General features: G+C 54.7%; 1 protein-coding gene across 2 annotated transcripts; it reads right to left on the bottom strand.

Moving 5' to 3' along the window:
* Window positions 1-1,293: 1,293 nt before the first annotated feature.
* On the bottom strand, window positions 1,294-13,856 carry INSYN1 (inhibitory synaptic factor 1). Of its 2 annotated transcripts, none has more exons than XM_019968253.2 (3): window positions 13,650-13,856; window positions 12,512-13,218; window positions 1,294-2,120 (listed from the first exon to the last, which is right to left on the bottom strand). In XM_019968253.2, exons 2-3 carry the CDS (start codon window positions 12,665-12,667, stop codon window positions 1,398-1,400), a joined length of 879 nt encoding a protein of 292 aa, XP_019823812.1. In that variant the 5' UTR covers window positions 12,668-13,218; window positions 13,650-13,856; the 3' UTR covers window positions 1,294-1,397. The 2 variants fall into 2 exon arrangements, with proteins under 2 accessions (XP_019823812.1, XP_019823813.1); XM_019968254.2 differs by having other exon boundaries at window positions 13,669-13,805.
* Window positions 13,857-20,703: the final 6,847 nt, after the last annotated feature.

Consider the following 20,703-nt stretch of genomic DNA (forward strand, 5'->3'; position numbering starts at 1 on the left):
AGCCCCCGATGAGGTAGGTGAGGACTATCAGACCTATTTTATAGATGAGGCAGATAAGGTCAGAGAGGCAAATGGATTTGCTCAAGGTCACACTGCTGCTAGATGACAGAGCCGGGTATCACCTACATGCTGATGGTGGGGAGGGTGGCACAGGCTCTGTGACTTTGGGCCAGTTACTTAACCTCTCTGAACCTCAGTCTTCTCATGTGAAAAATGGGGATAGTGATAGTTCTACCTTGTCAGATTACTGTGAAGATTAAATGAAATAATGCTGTAAAATGACCTCAGCATAGTCGTGGCCTGGGGGCCTACTCCATAAATGTGAGCAATGATTGTGATTATTATCCCAAGGGTACTCAGATGCTGTCCCTGTGTAGGCTACACCCCAGGTAAAGCCCTGTTACCTCCAGGCTCCCACCTTGTCTCTGTTGGTGTCGCACAAGACCTGCTAAGCTGGGCTCAGGGTCCAGATGTGGAGAAGCAGGGACAGAGGAGGGCTGCAGGACTTCTCTCCAAGCTGCCTGCCTGGGGAAGGGGGCCAGGAGTCTGTCTCTGGCTCTGGTTCACAGCCCCACGGCAGTGGCTGCCCGCTTTCTCACGTGGACCTCAGGTCTGCTCAGGTCCAAGCAGGGACTGGCTGAGGCTCTCCTTGAGTCTTTCATCTCTAAAGGTCAAGGCTGCGCATGGGAGCTGAAAGGATTGGGAGTGGTCCAGGTTCTCAAAACAGACCTCTGCCCAGCCCAGCCTGGCCCTCCAGGGTCTGCAGGTTTCTGAGCATGGAGGCCCAATCATGCTAGTGTCTTTTTCCTTCCCTGTGTGCTGGGCAACCCTGAGATGGGAGAGGGGGCGGGATTGGATGCACTCAGGTAAGGGAAGGAGAAGCAAAAGTCAACCTCGGGGTAAAAGGCATAAAAGGCACGGGCGTGTGACTGACCGGGCCCAGCCGGAGTGACACCACCCCCAGACCCTCGGTCCTGCAGTCTCTTCCGAATCACTGACCATGAGCCCTGGCCTCGGACCTGCAGCTTGGGAGCTCTTCTCTTGCTCACGAATCCCCTTCAGGGCAAGGCCCAGACTGTTAGCCAGCCTCCACCACTGTGCTCTGCAGGGGTGGGGGTGGGGGTCCCAGGTCAGACTTCCCCTTCCTCATTTCTACACATTTGGATGCCCCCTTCAGGGGTCCTGCCGTGAGAAGGAAGGGAGGATGGTTCTGGCCACGCTTCCTGGGAACTAAGAGGTAAGCAGGCATCTTGTGTCCAAGATGAGCTTTGTGAAAGCCTTGGGGCCTGTGGGCTGGATCCTTAGCATTTTAAAATTTTATTATGACTGCATTTGTTTAAATATATATATATATTTATAGCTCTATGTGCCCACCGCCCCCCAGCCCCTCCCCAGCCCTAGTTTTTCCCCTTGGCTTTCTGTCTGGTGGCCGTGTAGGGCAGCACCGTCTGCGTGCTCTTGTCCGACACCGTTTGGGTACTGCTATTCCGTGTGACCCTGCGGGTCTGCTCAGGGACCGAGGTGGGGCCTGAGCGGCGTCCAGTCAGAGGAGAGCGCCTGGGCTTGTAGGGAGCCGGGGAGGGCTTGAGGGGGCCAGCAGGGGCCTCTGTGTGGGCAGGCTCCGGGGACAGGCCCCCCTCCTCCTCTGCGGCCTCCTCCTCGCCGTCCCCCTCCTCGTCGTCACAGCACAGAGCGTGGTAGAGCACTTTGTCGCTGAACCGCACCCTTTCCCGCGTCCCCGGGGTCCGCTGGGGCAGCTGGCCCTTCACAGGGCCGGCGCTGAAGGCCTCCTCACTGGAGGAGTCCGGGGTCTCCACCCGGGGCCCGTTGGGGACGGGCAGGCCACCGTTCATGAGCCGGTAGTCTGGGCCGGCCCCCGGCCGGGTCGACTCGGGGCCGTCCACGGAGTCTGAGGGCGTGGAGATGTCCAGGAAGGAGCAGAACTCCCAGCTGTCCGAGAGGATGTCGGCCGTCATAAAGTCCAGGTGGCCAAGGTCAAAGGGGCCGCCCACGCCTGCCTTGTCGCTGCTGGAGGTGCTGCTCACAGTGGCTGTGGTCCAGTCATCTGGCTCCAGTTCAAAGTCGAAGTCCGAGGTTAGTTTATCGATTTGGCTCACCACCTGGCCGGGCAAGGGGAGAGGAGTGAGCGGCCAGCATCACCAAGGTGCGAGTGTGCCCTGTCCCAGCCTTGGCTAATGACCCTACAGGACACAGGTGGACTTGAGTTCACAGGTTTGCTCGCCCTGTTGAGGGCCAAAGCTGGACCAAGGTTAACACAGCTGGTTCGGGCCATCCGCCTTTTTCCACTCCTCAGTGCCTCTGGGAGAGGGAGGGTGCCTTCCAGCCCTGCACCCCATCCATTCACACACATCCCCTCCTGCCCCAAAGCCAGCTGCTGTTCTGGGGGGCAGCCCTAGTTCTCAGAGTTGGATCTTCCTTTGATTGGGGACCATTTGAAACAGGGCTGAGAGATTCCAGCAAGTCCATTCAGTGGCAGGATGAGCAGCCCACCCACCCTCGGAGAGGAAATTAAATGTGAAAACCGCAAGAAGGCTGCCCAGGCTTTCTGAAACATCCTGGACTGGCCTCTGCAGCAGGTCAGAAACTGGCCCCATGGGTCTCCATCACCCCACCCCTACATAGATAGCCCCAGAGCCTCCTCTCTCCTCCCTTTCCCCACTGCTTGATGAGTGGAGATCAATCCTGGCTTGTGGGGGAAGGAATAAAGCAAGCATTATTTGGTAAGCAATAAGAAAATCATCCATCCTGGGCCCAGAGCTGCTTGTTAAATGCACTCGGGCTGCAGAGGTCAGTGCACCCCCCAGGTCCTGCCCCGTACAGGTAGCCCTGCCTCAGGATGGCCCCTCGCCGAGGCCAGGTCAGCACAGACACCGGTGATGAAGACAGTGAGGGGGGAAGGGAGACCAGGCAGAGACACAGGGAGAGGACAGAGCAAGGGGAGGAGAGGAGATGCAGGCCGGAATCCAAGCCAGCAAAACAACAACAAAAGCAAAGCCAAAGGACCAGAGACCCGGGGACAAAGACAGACACAACGAGTCATCAGGCCCCGGAGGCAGCTCCCAGCCCTCTCAGAGCTCTCTCCCTGGGGTCGGAGTGGTCAGTCAGTTCATTAACTAAAAAAGTCCCTAATTCAACAAACCTTTACTGAAGACAAATGCTGTCCAGGGATGTGCTAGGAGTTCGGCAAGGAGCAGGGTTGGTGAGTGCTCCAAAGTACAAGAGAAAAGCCAGGGGGAAGATGGCCAGCCAGGAGCCCGGCTCAGTGGGGTGTCCGCTCAGTGGGGTGTCCGCCTCGTCAGGAGTCAGGGGCTCTGACGCCAGAGACCTGCTCAGTCATTTTCCCTCTCTAGGTCTCAGTTTCTCAATCTGTGAACGGGGAGTTGGGTGGCTTATCTATCTCCAAGTTTCCTTCCATCTGTAAGGTTCTAGGACTCTGTGCTTAGAGGACTTGAGACACTCTTTGGGGGAGTCAGTGCCTAGGGATGCCCACTTTCCACAGCCCCAGACTAGGGGTGGAAGGAACTCTTGGCAGAGGCCTGTGGAAAAGCTGGGGGCAAAAAGACACCCAAGTTCCTGATTTGGACATCAAATGCTCTATGTGTCTTTGAGTAACTCACATAACCTCTCTGGACTTCAGCTTCAGTCACACCAAGGGGGTATGAGAATCCCGGCCCTGCCAACCTCATTAGAACTTCCTGGGGAGCAGTGAGAAGCCACTGCTCCCAATGCCCTAGGGCTCTCTGGGGGCACTGGTGATAAAAGTGACATGATCTCCCAGCTCTGAGCACCTACTACGTGTCAGGCTTTCCACCCACGAGATCATCATGGCCTGGATGTATAGATGACGGGCCCAAGAGACCAGTCACTGGAGACCTGAGATTCCTACCCCCACCAGCCCTGCAACACTGCACACGGCTGAAGTGCTGCCATGATTTCTGGGCCTGGACAGCCAATGCGTATAAACTCCATCCTCCAGTCTGGTCACCCCTTCTTATGCCCTCCACTGCCCAGAATGACTCCTGTACCTCAGAGAAGCTAGCATCCCCCTGAAACCTTTGTGTAAACCAAGCCCCATCTGAGAGCTAGTGGGAGCCCTGGCCTTGAGTAGGGGCTCTCAAACCCAAAGGTAAGGGCTCTCAAACCCAAATGCACAGAAGTAGGGGATGTATATATACACATAACTGGTTCATTTTGTCATACAGCAGAAAATGACACAACCTTGTAAGGCAATTATACTCTAATGAAAACAGACAAAAAACCCAGACGTGCATCAGCCAACTCCCAGTGTTCTATTCAGGAGGTCCTGGTGGGGCTCGAGAGGTGCATATCTGACAAGCTTCGAGATGGTTCTCCTGCTGCTGTTGGTTCAGGAACAGACTTGGAGGACTACTGGTGTGGTGGACTGGACTTCCCAGGTGGCACAGTGGTAAAGAACCCGCCTACCAATGCAGGAGTGGCAGGAGATGGCAGGTTCGATCCCTGGGTTAGGGAGATCCCCTGGAGTAGGAAATGGCAACTCACGCTAGCATTCTAGCCTGGAGAATCCCATGGACAGAGGAGCCTGGTGGGCTACAGTCCATGGGCTCCCAAAGAGTCAGATACAACTGAACATGCATGCAATAGGCCTAGCAGACTGGGGATTTAAGCTGGTGAAAAATAGCAGCCCAGGCACTGCCACCCTCAGGAAAGGCCCTGTGCCTCTGGGACAGCCACACCCTCTAATTAGATTCCCCTGATCAAGCACTGCTGCTGAGAGTCTGCTGCTACCTGAGGTTGCGAGGATGACGGTAGGAATCTGGAGTCAAATGACTCGGCTGTGAGCTCACAGGGTTGGCCGAGGCCAAGCCGGGCCCCGAAGCTGGGTTCCTAATCCCCTGTGAGGAAGATGCAGGGTCCACAGAGCAAGAGCCCTAGAACCCTCAGATCAGGACCGTCTCCATGCCCAAGAAGCCCTTGCCAGCCCCCTGCTCAGGAGGCCTTCAGGTTGGGGCCCTTCCCCTTCTCTTTCAGAATGCCCTTCTCTGCTTCCATTCTGGGAGAGTGGAGGGAAAGAAGGGAAGGAGGGCTGGGCTCAGGTCCCAAGCCTGCCTCATCTTGGCTAAGAGGTTTGAGCGGCAAGTGATTTCCCTCTCCATATCCCATTTCCTCCCCTGTAAAACAGGATGACACGCCTCTATTCACCAGATATTAGAGATGCAATAGATAGGAATGTGCTTTAAACTGCAGAGTCTGCACAGACACTTAAGAACCTGGGCTCTGAAGCCAGACGCAGGGTCCAACCTCACCACTTACAGGCTGGGTGACCTTAGCTCAGTTACTCAGCTTCTCTGGGCCTAAATGTCTTCATCCAAGGAGAATTCTAGTAGTACCTACTTGATAAGGCTCTGGTAAGGAGTTAATGACTTGATGCACAGAGAGTGCAAAGAACAACATAGACCCCCAATATCCACTGTGCACCTGTGGGTGCTAACATACGGCCAGGCCCCTGGCATCTGGTCCGAGAGCAAACTCGAGTCAGCTCTTTACCAAAGGAATGCCACTGTAACAGGGACACTTCCAGTGCCTGTGGCAGAATAATGGGATATTATTAGACCTTTCAAACTGCAGCACACGGGTGGCCCCTATGTTCCCTCAAGTAAAGCTGTCTACAGACAGTATAGGAGAAGAGATACTACAGGTCAAATAGCTGAGCCTCACAGGCAAATCTTGGTCTGCTCCACGGTGAGACATGTCACACTCACCAGATGAATGACATCAGTGAGGGTCGGAAGGGAGCGACACGCCGTGGGGACCCAGATGGTCTGCAGGGGGCCCGGGTCAGTCCACAACCCCTGCTGCCCATCCCCGGGGCCTCATTTCACGGGGCCAGTGTGGAAGGCAGGAATGGGGGCAGGTCCCAGGCTAACCGCCTCTCTGCTTTGGCTGTCTTGAAATCTATGATTTCTCTCTGAGATTTAATAATCATTTTGCCTACATGTAATGTGGGATTGTCTTGGAGTGCAGGGAAATAATTATATACACAGAAGGAAAGAAAGGGGAAGAGAGAGAATGGAAAGAGAAATAGAAATCACAGAACCACAGACCCTTGAAGCCAAGAGGGCCTGGAGCCACCACTGAGACCACCTTTCTCATTGTGCTTGCTGATGAGAAACTGAGACCCAGAGACCAGGAGTCAAGCTGAGACTGGAGGTGGATGGGAGTTCAGAACAGGAATCACCTGCTCTATGGAGGGCAAGAGTAAACACTAGATAGGAAGGGCAGGGTTAAGGGCTGTGACAAAACCTGCTGGGTCCTAAACCCTGTCCCTAAGGGTGTCCACAACCCATGTTCTGATCATGGCCTCAGCTACCCCCCTGAACATGGCACCCATCCAGTCTCCCCACTGACAGCGACCTCCAGTCCAGCTCCCTTTCCATCCACAGACCTTCCTAGTCAGCCACCAGGACTACATCACTCATCTGCTTCCAGCTCTTCCTGGCTCCCCAAACTCCTGAACCTCCCAAACACAATCCAACACCAAATCTGATCACAGGTCCTGTTTTCTCCAGCAAGCAGCCTCCAACCCTGCCAGGCCCACCAGCCCGACTCACTCCACAGAACTCACTTGTGCCTCTGTGCCTCACCTGGCATGTCTCCTTTCTTTCCTACTCATTCCCTCTCACTTCCATAAGGAAGTCTTCCCTGATCCCCAGTTGAAGACAGGTTCCCTGTGAAAGGATCTCAAAGCACCCCGCACCTCTCCTGATTTTCCAATAGTTCTTGCTGCTACCATTTTATGTGTACATGTGACTGATGTCTGTGACCTCACTAGACAGGAAGCCCCATGAGAGGCAGGACTAGATCTGTCTTGCCCACCACTGCAGCCCCAGTTTAGTACAGGGATTGGCACATTTTTTACAGACACAGCTTTTGACTAGTGCATGAGTTCAGAGAGAGGACTTAATAAAAACCACTTGGGGCTTCTTTTATGAGAAAAAGTTCCACAGTCTTAGACATCCCAACATTGCCTGCCCTAGCCCGCCTCCACCGCTGGTTGAGACCCCTCTCCATGGAAAGCATGAATGTGTTCCCTAAGGCCTCAGGTTGAGGACCCAGGGAGCCCTGGGACCCGTTTATCCCCTCACCGCTCACCTCTGGTCTCTTCAACTCTCTTGACAAGCTGCTACTCCTTCCTACCCTCCCAGGTCCCTGGGCAGCTGGTTATATAACTGGGGATTCTGCATTATTTATGATCACTGATTATTTTTTAATTCTTGATTATGTTACTTATTGTCTTCCTGGGGGGCTGTGGAGTTGGGGAAAAGGGGTGGGGAGCGAGTTGACCGTGATACATGATTCTCAACCTGCAATTTGGCCTAACTGGCTAAGGAGCTTTGTGAATCTGTCCGGAGGAGGAGAGCTCGAAGGGAAAAGGGAGGAAAGGAAGGTGAGAAAAAAAAAACAATAAGAAAAAATCCACACAATTCTTGCTGAGCTGCGGGTGATGGAACTGACCCACTTTGGCACAGCTCTGTGGTCCCCAGCCTCTCCTGCTCCAGCTGCCTCCTGGCTGGGCCACATTTATCTCATGCCTGCACAGCCCTTGGCTTCCCTGCCACCTCATATGCAGCGCCTTGCCCAGGGGACTGCACAATCACCGCCGGGCTTGTTCCCCTTCAACACTGGATGGGGGATCCTCCACCACCACCCCTGGCTGTGAAGGGTTTGTGCCCACCCCTCCATCCTCCTGAGGTGTTCGGGCCAAAGTGGGCAACTGTGCCCTTAAGCTACGTCCTACCCAAGAGTCAGTGATGATGTGAGAGACACTAGTGATCAACACAATAAGTACCCTTGAACCCCGATATGCTGGGTGACATCTTGGGGAGGGGAGAACTGAGGAGGAGGAGGAGGCCAGGGACCTCTTCAAGGTAAGCTCAGCACCCAGGAGGCCAAAGGCAAGGCCCTTACCCCTGGCCTTTGGGGTTCCCAGTTGGCAGGGATCAGGGAGAGCAGGGGCTTCCCTGGTGGCTCATCTGGTAAAGAATCCACCTGCAAAGCTGGAGACTTGGGTTTGATCCCTGGGTTGGGAAGATCCCCTGGAGGAGGGCATGGCAACCCACTCCAGTAGTCTGGCCTGGAGATCCCCATGGACAGAGGAGCTTTGTGGGGTACAGTCCATGAGGTCGCAGAGTTGGACACAACTGAGTGACTAAGCACAGCACAGGGAGAGAGAGCAGTGGGAAGGCAGACCCCCACCCAGAAATATAACCAGGAGATTCCTGGAGAGCAGGCGGGATTCTCCCTGAGAACAAAATCCATATTCCATACCGTGGCCTGCAAGGCTCTGTGTAACCTGACTCCCTGTTTGACCTACCTTTCTGCTTTTCTCCTCCTAGTTCACTCCACTTCAGCTGCACTGCCTTCCTTGCTAATCCTGAAAACACCAAGCCCATTTCTTCCCCAGGACCTTTGCACAGGCTGTTCCCACTGCCTGGAAAGCTCATCCCCTAGATACCACCCTCACTTCCTTTGGCTCTCAGTTCAACAGCCATCTTATGGGAAACACTCTTCCTATCCCCATCACTGTCACTCTCTATCCCCTTTCCCTTGCTGCACAAGGGTGGGACTGCCCACTGTTGGAGGTAATAAAGGTGCCAGCCAGGAGGTCAGGGTCCTGACTTTGACCTCTGATGATAGCTAAGAAGCAGATGCGATTCTAAAAGCCATACATGGAATAAGGAGCAGGCCAGTGCTTGAATATTTCATTAGTAATATCTAACAAATACGGAGTAAGTTTTGTGCCCATCGTTCTGCTAAGTACTTTATATGTAATACACATTTAATTCTCATCACAACCCTGAGGCTGAGGAGTGGGATGGGGAGTGTAAAATTCATTATCCTCATTTACATGGAAAATGGAAGCACAGCAAGGTAAAGTAACTCTCCCAAGTTTACACAGCTGGGTAGGGGGCAGAGTTGGATCTGAACCAGAGACATGTGGTTACAGAGCCATGATCTTGGCCCTGAGGCTGTGCTCTATCTCTAAAGTAAGATCCATAGAATTTTGAGGAGCTTAGAGAACCTGCTGGGACTGGCCTGGCACTCTGGAGTTTTGGGGAACCTAGGGGAGCTGAGGCTAATTAAAGATTGACCATCACATCTCTCTGCAGCACAATTTTAGCTTTCAAAGCATTTACATTCCTCACCTCACTCAGTCCATTAAACTACTCTTCCCATTCATGGGACAGAACTTGTTCCTCATCACCTGTGAGGCCAATGGGAGAGCTGCAGAAGGGTTTGGCAGGGTAGGGGAGGTATAGTACGGGAAACTCCAAACCCTTTAGGGAAATGAGTAGGTGTTGGCCCCCTTTCATGTGTGCATGCTAAGTCACTTCAATCATGTCTGACTCTTTGTGACCCTAGGGACCCGAGCCCCTAGGCTCCTCTGTCCTTGGGATTCTCCAGGCAAGAATACTGGAGTGGGTTGCCATGCCTTCCTCCAGGAGATCTTCCTGACCCAGGGATTGAACCCATGTCTCAATGTCTACCTGCATTGGCAGGTGGGTTCTTTATCACTAGTGCCATCTGGGAAGCACGTTGGCCCCCTTACCCCATGCCAAACCCCGATGAAGTGCTAAGATAACACTGAGATGCAAATGATCATCATCCCCATCTCAGAGATGAGCAAACTGAGGCTCAGGGGCCTGGGGAAGGAGGGCTTTAGTGTCCCTCATCTTTCGATGAACTTCAGGCTGTATGCTCAAGAAGGGGAGGAGAGTCTGCCATGAAGGGTGGTGTCCAGGGCTGGTGAAGAGAGCAGCAGAGAGAGGATGACAGAGGTTGATACAACTGAGCCCTTTCTCTCTGCTGGCCTTGCTCCTTAGTCCAGCATCTCCTGCTACTCTCAGCAGTCTTGCTTGTGAATCTTGTCTTCATATCTAAGTACTTTCCCCCTCTGACATGAGAACCCCATTGGTGAGCTCTGAGCTGGTACTGCCTGGGGAGTAGGGTGTGATAAGGTGAGGAAGCCAGTGTCTGCCACTGTCTTGACCTTGGGCCCACCCACACCCTCAAGGGAAAATGCCACACCGAGCTTCCAAGGAGAGGCTGACAGATCATGGGTTCCAGGGAGCAGGGGGACTGCAACACTTTACTCCAAACCTCACCCGAACCCAGTAACCCCATTCCTGACAAATCCCATCCTAGAGGAAGTCGGCTATGGCATCTCTTCCTCTGTCTGGGCCTCTCAGAGCCTCGCCTGCCTTCCACTTCCTCTGCTCATCACCCCATGTCCAGACCCTGCCTGGGGGATGGGGGAGCTCTGAGGCTTGGCCCCTCTCCCAGCTGGGTGCCATTGGCAGCGGGCAGGCAATGGCATACGGGGTAGACTCTGGTTGCCATAGCAACCTGCCAAAGTCTTGGGTGGAGGCACATGGCCTACAGGGTGTATGGGGGGTGGGGACTCATCTCTCCCCATCCTAGCTCAGGCCTCTGGGCTGCAAAGCCTGGGAATCTGGAGCTCTGTTGTTTGAGACATGGGAGCGGGTGAGTGTGTGTGCTGGTAAGGAACACATAAAAGATCCGCAAATGAACTGTCGCACTTCTAAGCTCCCTGCCTCATCCCTAAAGGGTACACCTCAGAGCATCACAGCATGAGCATAAGGTGTCCCCTCTAGAAGGCCCCTGTCAAAATGCAAAGACAATCATTAGTCCACCTGCTGAAGCCCCAGCATAGGCATCAGAAACTTGAGTTCTAGGCTTAGTTCTGCCACTGGTAGGCTATGTGACCTTACACAAGCCCCTGTCCCTCTCTGGCCTCAGTTTCTTCAACAGCAAACAAACAGGGCTAGTCTGGATGACCTGTGAGATGCCTTCAAACTGTGGATGGCTACGTAGCAGGGGAAGATGAAGGTAGGTGCCTGGAAGATGCTCAGTTGGGAGGAGGCTCTACGCATATCAAAGCTGCCTCCTGGCTTCGAGTCAATCCTGGCTCTTTCTCAGCAGGCTTGCTGGGGCATAGGTCCCATGCTCCTCCTGCCGAGGACAGAGACTTTGGATAGTTTCCATGACCCTGATGGGACCACAGAGCATCTGAAAGTTGGTGGGGGGGCAAGTCAAAGTGGGAACTGCAGTCCTCTGGACCACTGAGGTTGGGAGAGCAGGGATTGCTCAGGGGCACCTGGTCTTTGATCTCCAGACTTATTCCTCAAAGATGTTTGGCTTAGATTGTGGCCAGCCCAGTCCATGGGAAGAAGCACCACCACTTCTCTCTGTCTGCAGCAATAGCCATTCCTATCTCCTGAGAAAGGATGCTCCATTAGGCTGACCCCAGGTAGAGGGGTTGCCCTGCTCAACCTCTGCTTCTGTCCCAGCATCTCTACAATCCCCTCTGCTCTGAACACGACTCCCTTCAGACACCCTCTGCTCCTCGGTTCTCAGGCCAGGCTGAAATGCCACTTTGACAGTCGGGAGTGGGTCTGCCACCATCACCTCCTCTTCCAAACCCTCTGAGAACCCCCATCTTCCCCACACAGCTGGCTGGGGAGAGCTCAAGCCCATAACTCCAGTTCAGTCACTCTCCCTGCCATTTCTGCAGGGACCCTGGTTACAAGGAGTTGAAATTTGCCTAAAGCCCACCTGGCTGGTGTAATGGCACCCAGCGGGCAAATTCAGGCCAGCGGCTCAGAACGCTGGTCATGCATTTCGGGCTCGAACACAGCCCAGGGGGCAGGGCTGAGGACATGTGAATCTCATTACCCTGGCGATGTGGGAAGTGGTAATTAAACCAGCTCCGCTTAGAAAGGCAGAGAGGGATACACATACCAGGATCTCTCGGTGACTTTTCAGCCTTGGCGGAAAAAAAAAACCAAACCATTTGGAACCATGGGACACGGATGCGTCCTTCAGAGGAGCTCCCTGCCCCTGGAAACATACACAGGAACGATGATATCCACTAGCAGCTCCTAGACCCGCTTCGGGGCACAGAAGGCAAAGCCGGCTTTCATTTTTCCAGGTTCAGGGTTCTAAGCATCTGTGTGATCTCCAGGGAATGCTCAGAGCTGGGACTTGAGTGGTAGGGACTATCTCAGTAAAGCCACCCACGCTCTCCCAGTGCCCTCTATAAGCCAGTCAGCGTCTGGGAGGCAGATGGTGGGGTCAAAGGTCAGCTGGGTCCCAGAAGACTGTCTTCTACTAAGAGGCTGTGGTGGGATTCCATCTTTTATTGGCCACCATGGCAGCTCTGAGCCATGGACCCACAACATGCTGCCTAAGCAGTCCCTGGATCAAGGAGGCCCCTCCAGCCGTGGGGTACAGTGACATCTTTAGCAAAGCAGATGTGGGGAAAGGAGAACAAGAAGGAAGTGCCAAGCAGAGTGACACAGGTGCATACAGCTTTGCTCGTGCACGTGTGCATGCACACACACACACACACACACACACACACATGTGAGTATGTTTTGGTGCCAGGCCCAGGATACCTGGCCTAAGGGCTGCCCAGCCCATCACTCACCTCCCTTAGCTCCTTGGCCACCTCCTTGAGCTCTCGCAGGATATCCTCCAGCTGCCCGATGACCATCTTCATGCGCTGTCGAATCCGCTCCCGCTCGCCACCACTGCTGGGGTCGTCACTGGGCTGCCCGAGGTCCGGGGTGCCCCGAATGTTCATCCTTCACCACGTGGCCGCAGGCCTGCCCATGCTCCCCCCAGCCAAGCACACGCTGCGTCTTCCTCCGCGGAGCCCCCCTCAGCCGGGCAGAGCTCCACATCTTAACGGCCCCCCAGCCCACCCTGGCCCTGGACGGCCCTCACCCAGCCCCAGCCCCCTGCCACCACCCCACTCCTCCACCTCTGGGTGGAGAATGGGACACCCAGAAGGAGACAGGCTGACTGAGGGGGTCAAGGTGAGGACACAGGAGGGCAGGGGGAGGGGCCGTGGGTCTCAGGAGTGGCTTCCAGGACTTGAAGTGCCTGTGGGTATGCTGAGCTGGACACAGAGGCAGGGGGATGACTCTGCAGGGACTAAGGGTAAAAGGTGCCCTTGGGATGGACAGAAGGCAGCAGTAATCCCCTCACAACTCCTAGGCAATTGCAAAGGCCGAGGTGTCAAGATGCAACAGACACCTGCAGAGGGATGGTGGCCAGGGCCTTCCAGATGTGAAGGGGGCTCCAGATGTGGGTGGCTCTGGGAAGGGAGCCGGCTTGGAGGAGGGCAGCCCCCTGCAGAGAGAGCGAGCCTGGCGTCAGCCTTCCCAGGCTGCAGCACCAGCCGGCAATGCAATGCCGCTGCCTCCCTCCTCACCCGAGCCTGCACCCTTCCTCGCTGAGGATTGGAGTTTTTTTGTTTGTTTGCTTGTTTTTTCCCTTTGTGGGGAGGGATGGTGGAGGCAGGTGCTCTAGCGCACAGCTCCTCCTCTAGAGGGGAAAGAGGGAGCCCCTGCTTTAAAAGCATAAGTCCTCAGCCTGCCATGGGGCACCCTGCCCTGGCTCCCGCCACCCCCACCCAGGCCTGGCCCCGCTGGTTCACTGGAGGGCCCCTCCAGTCTTCCTTGCTCTCTCCTAGTGCCCCGGGGGTGCTCTCGTTCCCAGCTGGACCTTCCCTTCCCCAGCCCCGCCTTCCGTCAGAACCCCCACTCCGCTCTCGGACTCACCAAGGGTGGGGGCACCGACCTTCCTTCCGAGCAGCGTCGGGGGCCAAGTCCCAAGACGAGGTTGGGGGCCCCCAAGGCTCCCTAGGGAGGGCTTCTCTCTCTGGACCCTTCGGCCCCTGGCCTCAAGGAGGTCCTCAGAGCCGCCACCGGAGACATCTGGGCGGTGGGAGGGGGCGGGGCCTCCACGCTCCAAGGAAGGGGGCCGGAAAAATCTCCGTCAACCCCCGCCGGGCTCCGGTGGGGGGGAATGAGCAAGGTTCCTGCGGGTCCGGGGCTCCGAGGCCACAGGTGACTCGGGCACAGGGCGACCGAGGCGACGCCGGGCCGGTCCCAGCGCGCGAGCCAAAGTCGGAGGGATCGGAGGGATCGGAGGGCGCCGGGATCCCCTCAGCCCACGCCCGGTATTCCCCGGGCTCGGCACCGTCCGGGATCCGCTCTGTCCAGTCCAGATCGGCCGGCTCCGGGTTCCACCGTGGTCTCTGCCCTGCCGAGAGTGAGCTGGCACCCGTGGGCGCCCGGGACACGCTCAGTCCGGACCCAGAACGACCGCGCTCCGGCACCTGCGGCGTCCGGAGCTGCCGCGAGGGTCCGCTCAGCCCAGCCCCGCGGTCCTCCCGGGGCGACAACGCTCTCGCGGCTCAGTCCAAGTCCACGGTCGGAACGGTCCGGAATCGCCGGGTCCCGGGGGGAGGGGCGATGTTGGCCGTGGGGACCCGGTCTCCTCCGGGCCGGGCCGAGAGTGCGCGGGGCAGGGAACCCGGCCGGGCTGGGTCTGGCGGCCCGGGCGCGGGCGGGAGGGGCGCCGGGCGGAGGGGAGGAGGCGAGAAGAGCGAGAGGAGGAAGCGAGGCGAGGGGACCCTAGGGGAGGGGGCGCGCGGCGAGCCTGGCGGGCCGGGGCGCACAGGGCTTGCAGCCTCCGCTCCGCCGCCTCCCGCCCGCTGGCTCTCGGCTCGCCGCCTGGCCAGCCCCCGGGCGCCGGGTTTGCCGGTGGGGCCACCGGGCGCCGGGTCTGGCTGGGCCTCCCTCGGCCGCCTCGCCCCGCCCTGCCCCGCCGGGCTCCGCGGGCCTGGGCCCGCTCCCCGAGCGCCGCGCCGCCCGCGCCCCGGCCGCCCCCGGCCCGGCCCGCCGCCCCCCGCCGGACTGGCCGCCCGGGCGGGCGCTGGCTCCCTCAAAGGCCGCCCGGCTGGCTCGGCTCCGCTCGCCTCGGCGCTGTAAGGGAAGGGGCCGGCCCGGCGCGCCGGGAGGGAGCTTTTAAAGCGACACACACGCCTCCCAGCGCCGAGCACCGAGCGCGCGAGCCGGGGGGTCTCGCCACCCGGGGGACGAGGAAGCGTCCAGCGCTGACGGGGCTGGAGGCGGACTCTCCCGAGCGCACTCCTGTTGACCCCGGGGTGCGGAGGGGCAGCGGCTAGGGGCTTACTCAGTTCCTACCTTTCCGTAAGCCCCCATTACCCCTGCCCCCACTGCGGTGCGCTCCGGGCTTCCCTTTCGGCTAAATTTCCCGCATCAGACCTTCCTCCTTCTCCCTGTCATACCTCAAACTACTCCCAGACATGGCCTTAAATTAGATTAATTAAGAAAATGCAATACCGACGACATTTGCTGAGCACCTACTGTATGCCGCCAGGCTGTGTCTGGGCTGGATGGAGTTGGAGATTCCGTAGATGGATGAAAGAGATACATTAGACACGGGTCATTTGTTCAGTTCCTTATCCATTCACTCAACATTTATTCAGCACCTTCTGTGTACCAGACCCCACGCTAGACTCTGGGGTCACAGGAAGGAAAAGCAGCATTTCAGGAAGCTCACAGCTTGTGGGGACATTCCTGAGTAAACTCACAGGTGGTAAATGCAGAGCAAAGGCAAATTCTAGAAGCAACGATAAGGGGGGGTGGGAGCAACCCAGCCCAGCGGCTGGCAGGCTGTCCCTGAGGCAACCCCTGAGCTGAATCTCAAAGGAGAAGTAGGAGTTACCCAGGTGACTGTCAGTGTGGAGGAGGTGGGGGGGAGCCTTCCAGGCAGGGAGGAGGGTGAGAGCAGAGGCTCAAAAGCAGAAGTGAGGGGAGGCGGAGTTTGAACCAACTGTGGCCTTTTAGAGATATTTTGACAGCTCTGTGGAAAGTGGATTAGAGGAAGACCAGATCCTGAGAGACTCAGTCAGAGGCCATGGTTTGAAGCTTGGATTTTATACTGAGGTAGAGGGAAGACTCATTGGAAAAGTCCCTGATGCTGGGAAAGATTGAGGGCAGAAGTAGAGGATGTCAGAGGATGAGATGGCTGGATGGCATCACCAGTGCAATGGACATGAACTTGGGCAAACTTCAGGAGATGGTGAGGGACAGGTAGGCCTGGCGTGCTGCAGTCCATGGGGTCGCAAAGAGTCAGACGTGGCTGGGCAACTGAACAACAATAAAGTGGGAAGCTGTGGTCTTAGTGAGGAAACTGGTCCTGCTCACCTCTCAGGAGATCCCTCCAGGGCGTTGTGGATGGTGGATCTGAGAGCGAGGCCCCTGACAGGAGACCAACAGTTAGGAGGCTGAGAGAGGAGGGCGTCTACACAGCGGTAGGAATGGAGAGGTGGCAATGCTTCAAGAAATCACTCAGGAGAGTATGGGAGGACTTGGAAGATGGTTGAACTTGGAGAGGGAGTGGTGGTCAAGGATGCCTCTGCTAATAGCTTGAGAGACTAGGTAGATTGTTGTGCCACGCACTGAGTTAGAAGAACAGATCTGGGGTGAAGATGAGGAGTCTGATTTGGGACGGGTGGAGACACCCTGAAGACAGTTGAGTATATGGTCCATGCCTGGGCTTGAAAGGGTGTTTTTTTTGTTTTTGTTTTTTTAACTGCCCCAGGTCTTAGTTGCAGCACGTGGGATCCTTGATCTTCGTTGTGGCATGCAGTATCTTTAGTTTCAGCATGAGAACTCTTGGTTGTGGCATGTGGGATCTAGTTCCCTGACCAGGGATCGAACCCAGGCCCCCTGCATTGAGAGTGTACAAGCTTAGCCACTGAACCACCAGGGAAGTCCTGTTTGTTGTTGGTTGTTTGTTTTTTTTTTTTTTGGTGGGGAGAAGGTGGGAGGAAGCAGATTGTCAGGCACTGAGGGCTGAGTGGGTGGTGAGAAATAGGAGTTAGTAAATATGGGTGACATTGTCAAAAGTTCAGATGACAAGGGAGTAGACGTCTTGAACTAGAGGCAGATGAGGGGTCAAAGGAGGCAGAGCTGAGTGGTGGTTTGAGGCTGGCCCACAGGGGGCTTGAATTCCAGGGACATTGATGTGTTGTGAGTACTAACGGTTTCACTTGTTCTCCTAGTTCTCTCAGAGGTGTGTTCAGAGGGGTCCCTTGGAGCCCCTGGGTTCTCCAGAAGCTGTAGAAGTGTGAATCCAGCTGCCTGGGGTAGGGGAAATATTCTCCTGGGAAGGTGGGTCCAGAGGGCTCACCAATCACTTTGTTTAAAAATTGTGGTAAAATACACATAACATAAAATGCACCATCTTAATCTTTAAGTGTACAGTTCAGTGGCATTAAGTGCACTCACACTGTTATCCAGTCGTCACCACCATCCATCTCCAGAGCTCTCTTCATCTCACAAAATCAAAACCAAAATTCTGTACCCAGTAACTACCTCTCCATCCCCCTCTCCCCAGCGCCTGGCACCTACTGCTATTCTGCTGTCTGTCTCTTTGAGTTTGAGTGCTTTAGATGTCTCATGTAAGTGGAAGTGTACAGCCCCACCAGTCACTTTCATGACAGCTATGATGCAAAGGGATAGGCAAAGTAAAAAATGGGCTGAGCCTGAGACAATAAAGTGAGTTTCTTATCTTGGGTCCATTATTGGAACCATCTGCCCACATCACGGATGGGGTAGGTGTACTTGAACTTGGGTGTGTAAGGAGAGAGTGAACTCAGTTTGAAAGGATAGGATGCAATTACTTAATACCTAATTGATCTTGGGTCACATTAGTAGCCTGGAGGAGGGCATGGCCATCTACTCCAGTATTCTAGGCTGAAGAATCCCATGGACAGAGTCTGGTGGGCCACAGTCCATTGGATCGCAAAGAGTTGGACACAACTGAAGCGACTGAGCACGCATGCACGCGCATTAGTAGAAGTGTGGTGTTTGGAAGAAGGAAGGTGAGATTTCTTGTCCTCTTTGTGGGTTAAACTATGTCTAGGACCCGGATTCACTGGGTATGTCCACAGGAGGGCAACCAGGATGGAGAATGTATGTGTGGGGAGTGGGGAGAAGAAGAGTTCTTCTTCTCCGGGAAGAAGAGTTAGGCTGGTCAGGGAAGGCTGGAGGAGTCTCAGGAGCAGAGGTCTCTGGGTGTAAATCTTCAAAGGACTGCCACAGGGAGAGGTGATGCTCAGGCTCACCTTCCCTAGTATTTGGAGACTGACCCATCCTCTCTCCCCCTCAGCCTCCCTGGCCATCTGCCCAGATACCCCAGCCTTCAGATCTCTGCTTAGATCCACTCCCACCCCCACCTCCAGACAGCCTTCCCTAGTCCTTCAGTCAATAGGGAGAAGCAGAAGTACTCTTTTGGCCCTTTACCAAATGTTTCCCAGGGTATTCACTTAATGTGCTAGCTGTGTGACCTTTGGAGAGTCACTTAACCTCTCTGAACAGGGATAAGGAGCCCATAAACATTTTTTTTTTCTTTTCCCGTTTTGGCTGTCTTGCCAAAAGTAGGGGGGAGGAAGGGTCATTTTCTACTGTCTCTTTGACTCAGAAAAATAGAGATGATAATAGTACCTACTTTTCAGGGTCATTGTGAGCACACGGAAGCACTTGGCCCAATGCCTGGGACCTAGTAGGCACTCCGTAGATTGTAGCTGCTATCAGCCCTTATTAATGGCTTTGTGTCCATAAGCCTATTTCCTTGTGAGGCTGTGAACTCCCAGACACTGTCTGCCCTTGTCTTTCACATGGACCAGTGGAGTGGAGTGGAGTTGACAGCTAGTGACTTTTACTTTGGCCTGTTTTCCATCATCCCACTTCAGGTATCCCTTTCCTTTGGGAAATTCCTCCCTGTTGCCACATAGTCCTGGTGAGATGTCTGTTAAAGTGCCCACTATTCCCACCCATCCCCACCCCATTGCCAGCAGGTAGGTGTGTGATCCAGACTCCACCAATCATAGAACTCTATTTTCCAGCACCAGTAATTGGTTCAAGGAGTGGGCACATTCCCAAGCAGGGCCAATCAGACTCTTTCCCTGGGATTGATATGTGGCTGCCAGGAGGAGGAAGCTTTCTTTCTCTTGAGGCACAAGGTTAGATGCTATAGTCCCAAGGCTGTGAACAAGTCATCTTTCCCACTAAATATAGGATCCAAGCAATGCAACAGAGGGAAGGGGAATTTAGAGAGCATGCTAGTAGCATTGCTGAGGGTCCCAACTTGGGCTCTCATGGCCTTGGTTCTTGCAGTCCTTCTTTCAGACCTGTCTCCATCTAAAAGAGCCAGTATGCTCCTTTATCATTCCAGCTCATTTTGTTGGGTTCTAGTCTCATGAATCCGAGGGATGGGGTAGCCTGGTGGGCTTCCATCTATGGGGTCGCACAGAGTCGGACACAACTGAAGTGACTTAGCAGCAGCAGTCTCATGAAACCAATAGGACCTTGACAAACTCAGGGAATACTAAATGGATAGATGATTGACTAAATGACTGGATTCCCAGTTGAGATGGGATGTCCAAAGTTCCTGAAGCTAGAGAGTTGGGAGCTGCTCCCCTGTGGCTATGGAAGGGAGGGAGGGTGTTTGGAACGACACAGAATCAGGAAGGCTTGGGTTTGTGTCCCAGCTTTGCCATTCACCAGCTATGTGATCTTAAGCAAGTTATTGCCCTTTCTGGACTTGAAGTTCCTTATCTGTGAAGTAGACAAAATGATAGACTGCACAGGATTGCCTTGAGGATGGAATGAGAAAAGGAACAAGAAGCAACAAACTTAGTGCCCAAAGTGAGGGCGGGGAGACAGGACCTAGAAAACAAGTAGCTGTTTTTGTTAGCGTGCAATCCATGGTGGTGGATTGTTCAGGAAGATCTCTTGGAGTAGGAAATGGCAATCCACTCCAGTATTCTTGCCTGGGAAATCCCATGGACAGAGGAGCCTGGTGGGCTATAGCCCATGGGGTCGCAAAGAGTGGAATTTGACTGAGCAACTGAGCATGAATGCATGAGATTGGCATGCAGATCAGGAGGGAATGAAGATTCGATCTGCAAACTGGATTCTCAGAAGGAGTGAGTCCTGGCACCAGGGAGGCTGTGACAGGGCCAGAGTGAGTGTGTTCCGATGGTGAGAGAGAGAGAGAATGGAGCAGCCAGCACTTAGGCAGTGGAGTTGGAAGGATCTGGCTCATCAGCTAGCTTTTCCACTATCTATGTGACTCACTAAATCTTCCAAGCCTCAGTTTCCCTTCTCTGTAAATCCCTTCCTGAGAGTCATCCTGAGGACTAAATAAAGCAGTCCATGTAACATATTCAGCACAGGGCTTAATAGTGTTCAATGATGTAGACCATTTTTTATAAGTCTTTATTGAATTTGTTATTTTATATATATATATATATATATATATATATATTTTATGTTTTGGTTTCTTTGGGCATGAGGCATGTGGGATTTAGTTCCCTACCAGGGATCAAACCTGCACCCCCTGCGTTGGAAGGCGAAGTCTTAACCACTTGAATGCCAGGGAAGTCCCAAGCTATTATATGAATACTTATGGCTTCGGGAAATTTTTTGAACATAAAGGTGGGGTGAGTGGCTAACTCTACAGACAAACTTTTCATGTAGAATGTCCCCAAGTCAAGGAGAGTCTGTATCTGAGTCTCCCAGGAAAGGCCATTTCAACTAGGTGTCCTCTGTCCTTCTGTGACTGGACGGTGGTGGGGCTCACGTTGGGGAAGCAGTGTCTGGGGATTTCTATCTTGGTCCTGCCCACTGTAATCTCCTCAGCTCAGGCAAGGTTCTCAAAAGAGATTTCTACACTGGCTACTTCCTCTTCCTCACTCCTCACCACCCTCAAACCTTGTAACCAGGTTGAGTCAGC

Source organism: Bos indicus, chromosome 10, assembly GCF_029378745.1.
Source record: "Bos indicus isolate NIAB-ARS_2022 breed Sahiwal x Tharparkar chromosome 10, NIAB-ARS_B.indTharparkar_mat_pri_1.0, whole genome shotgun sequence".
Lineage (NCBI taxonomy): Eukaryota > Metazoa > Chordata > Mammalia > Artiodactyla > Bovidae > Bos > Bos indicus.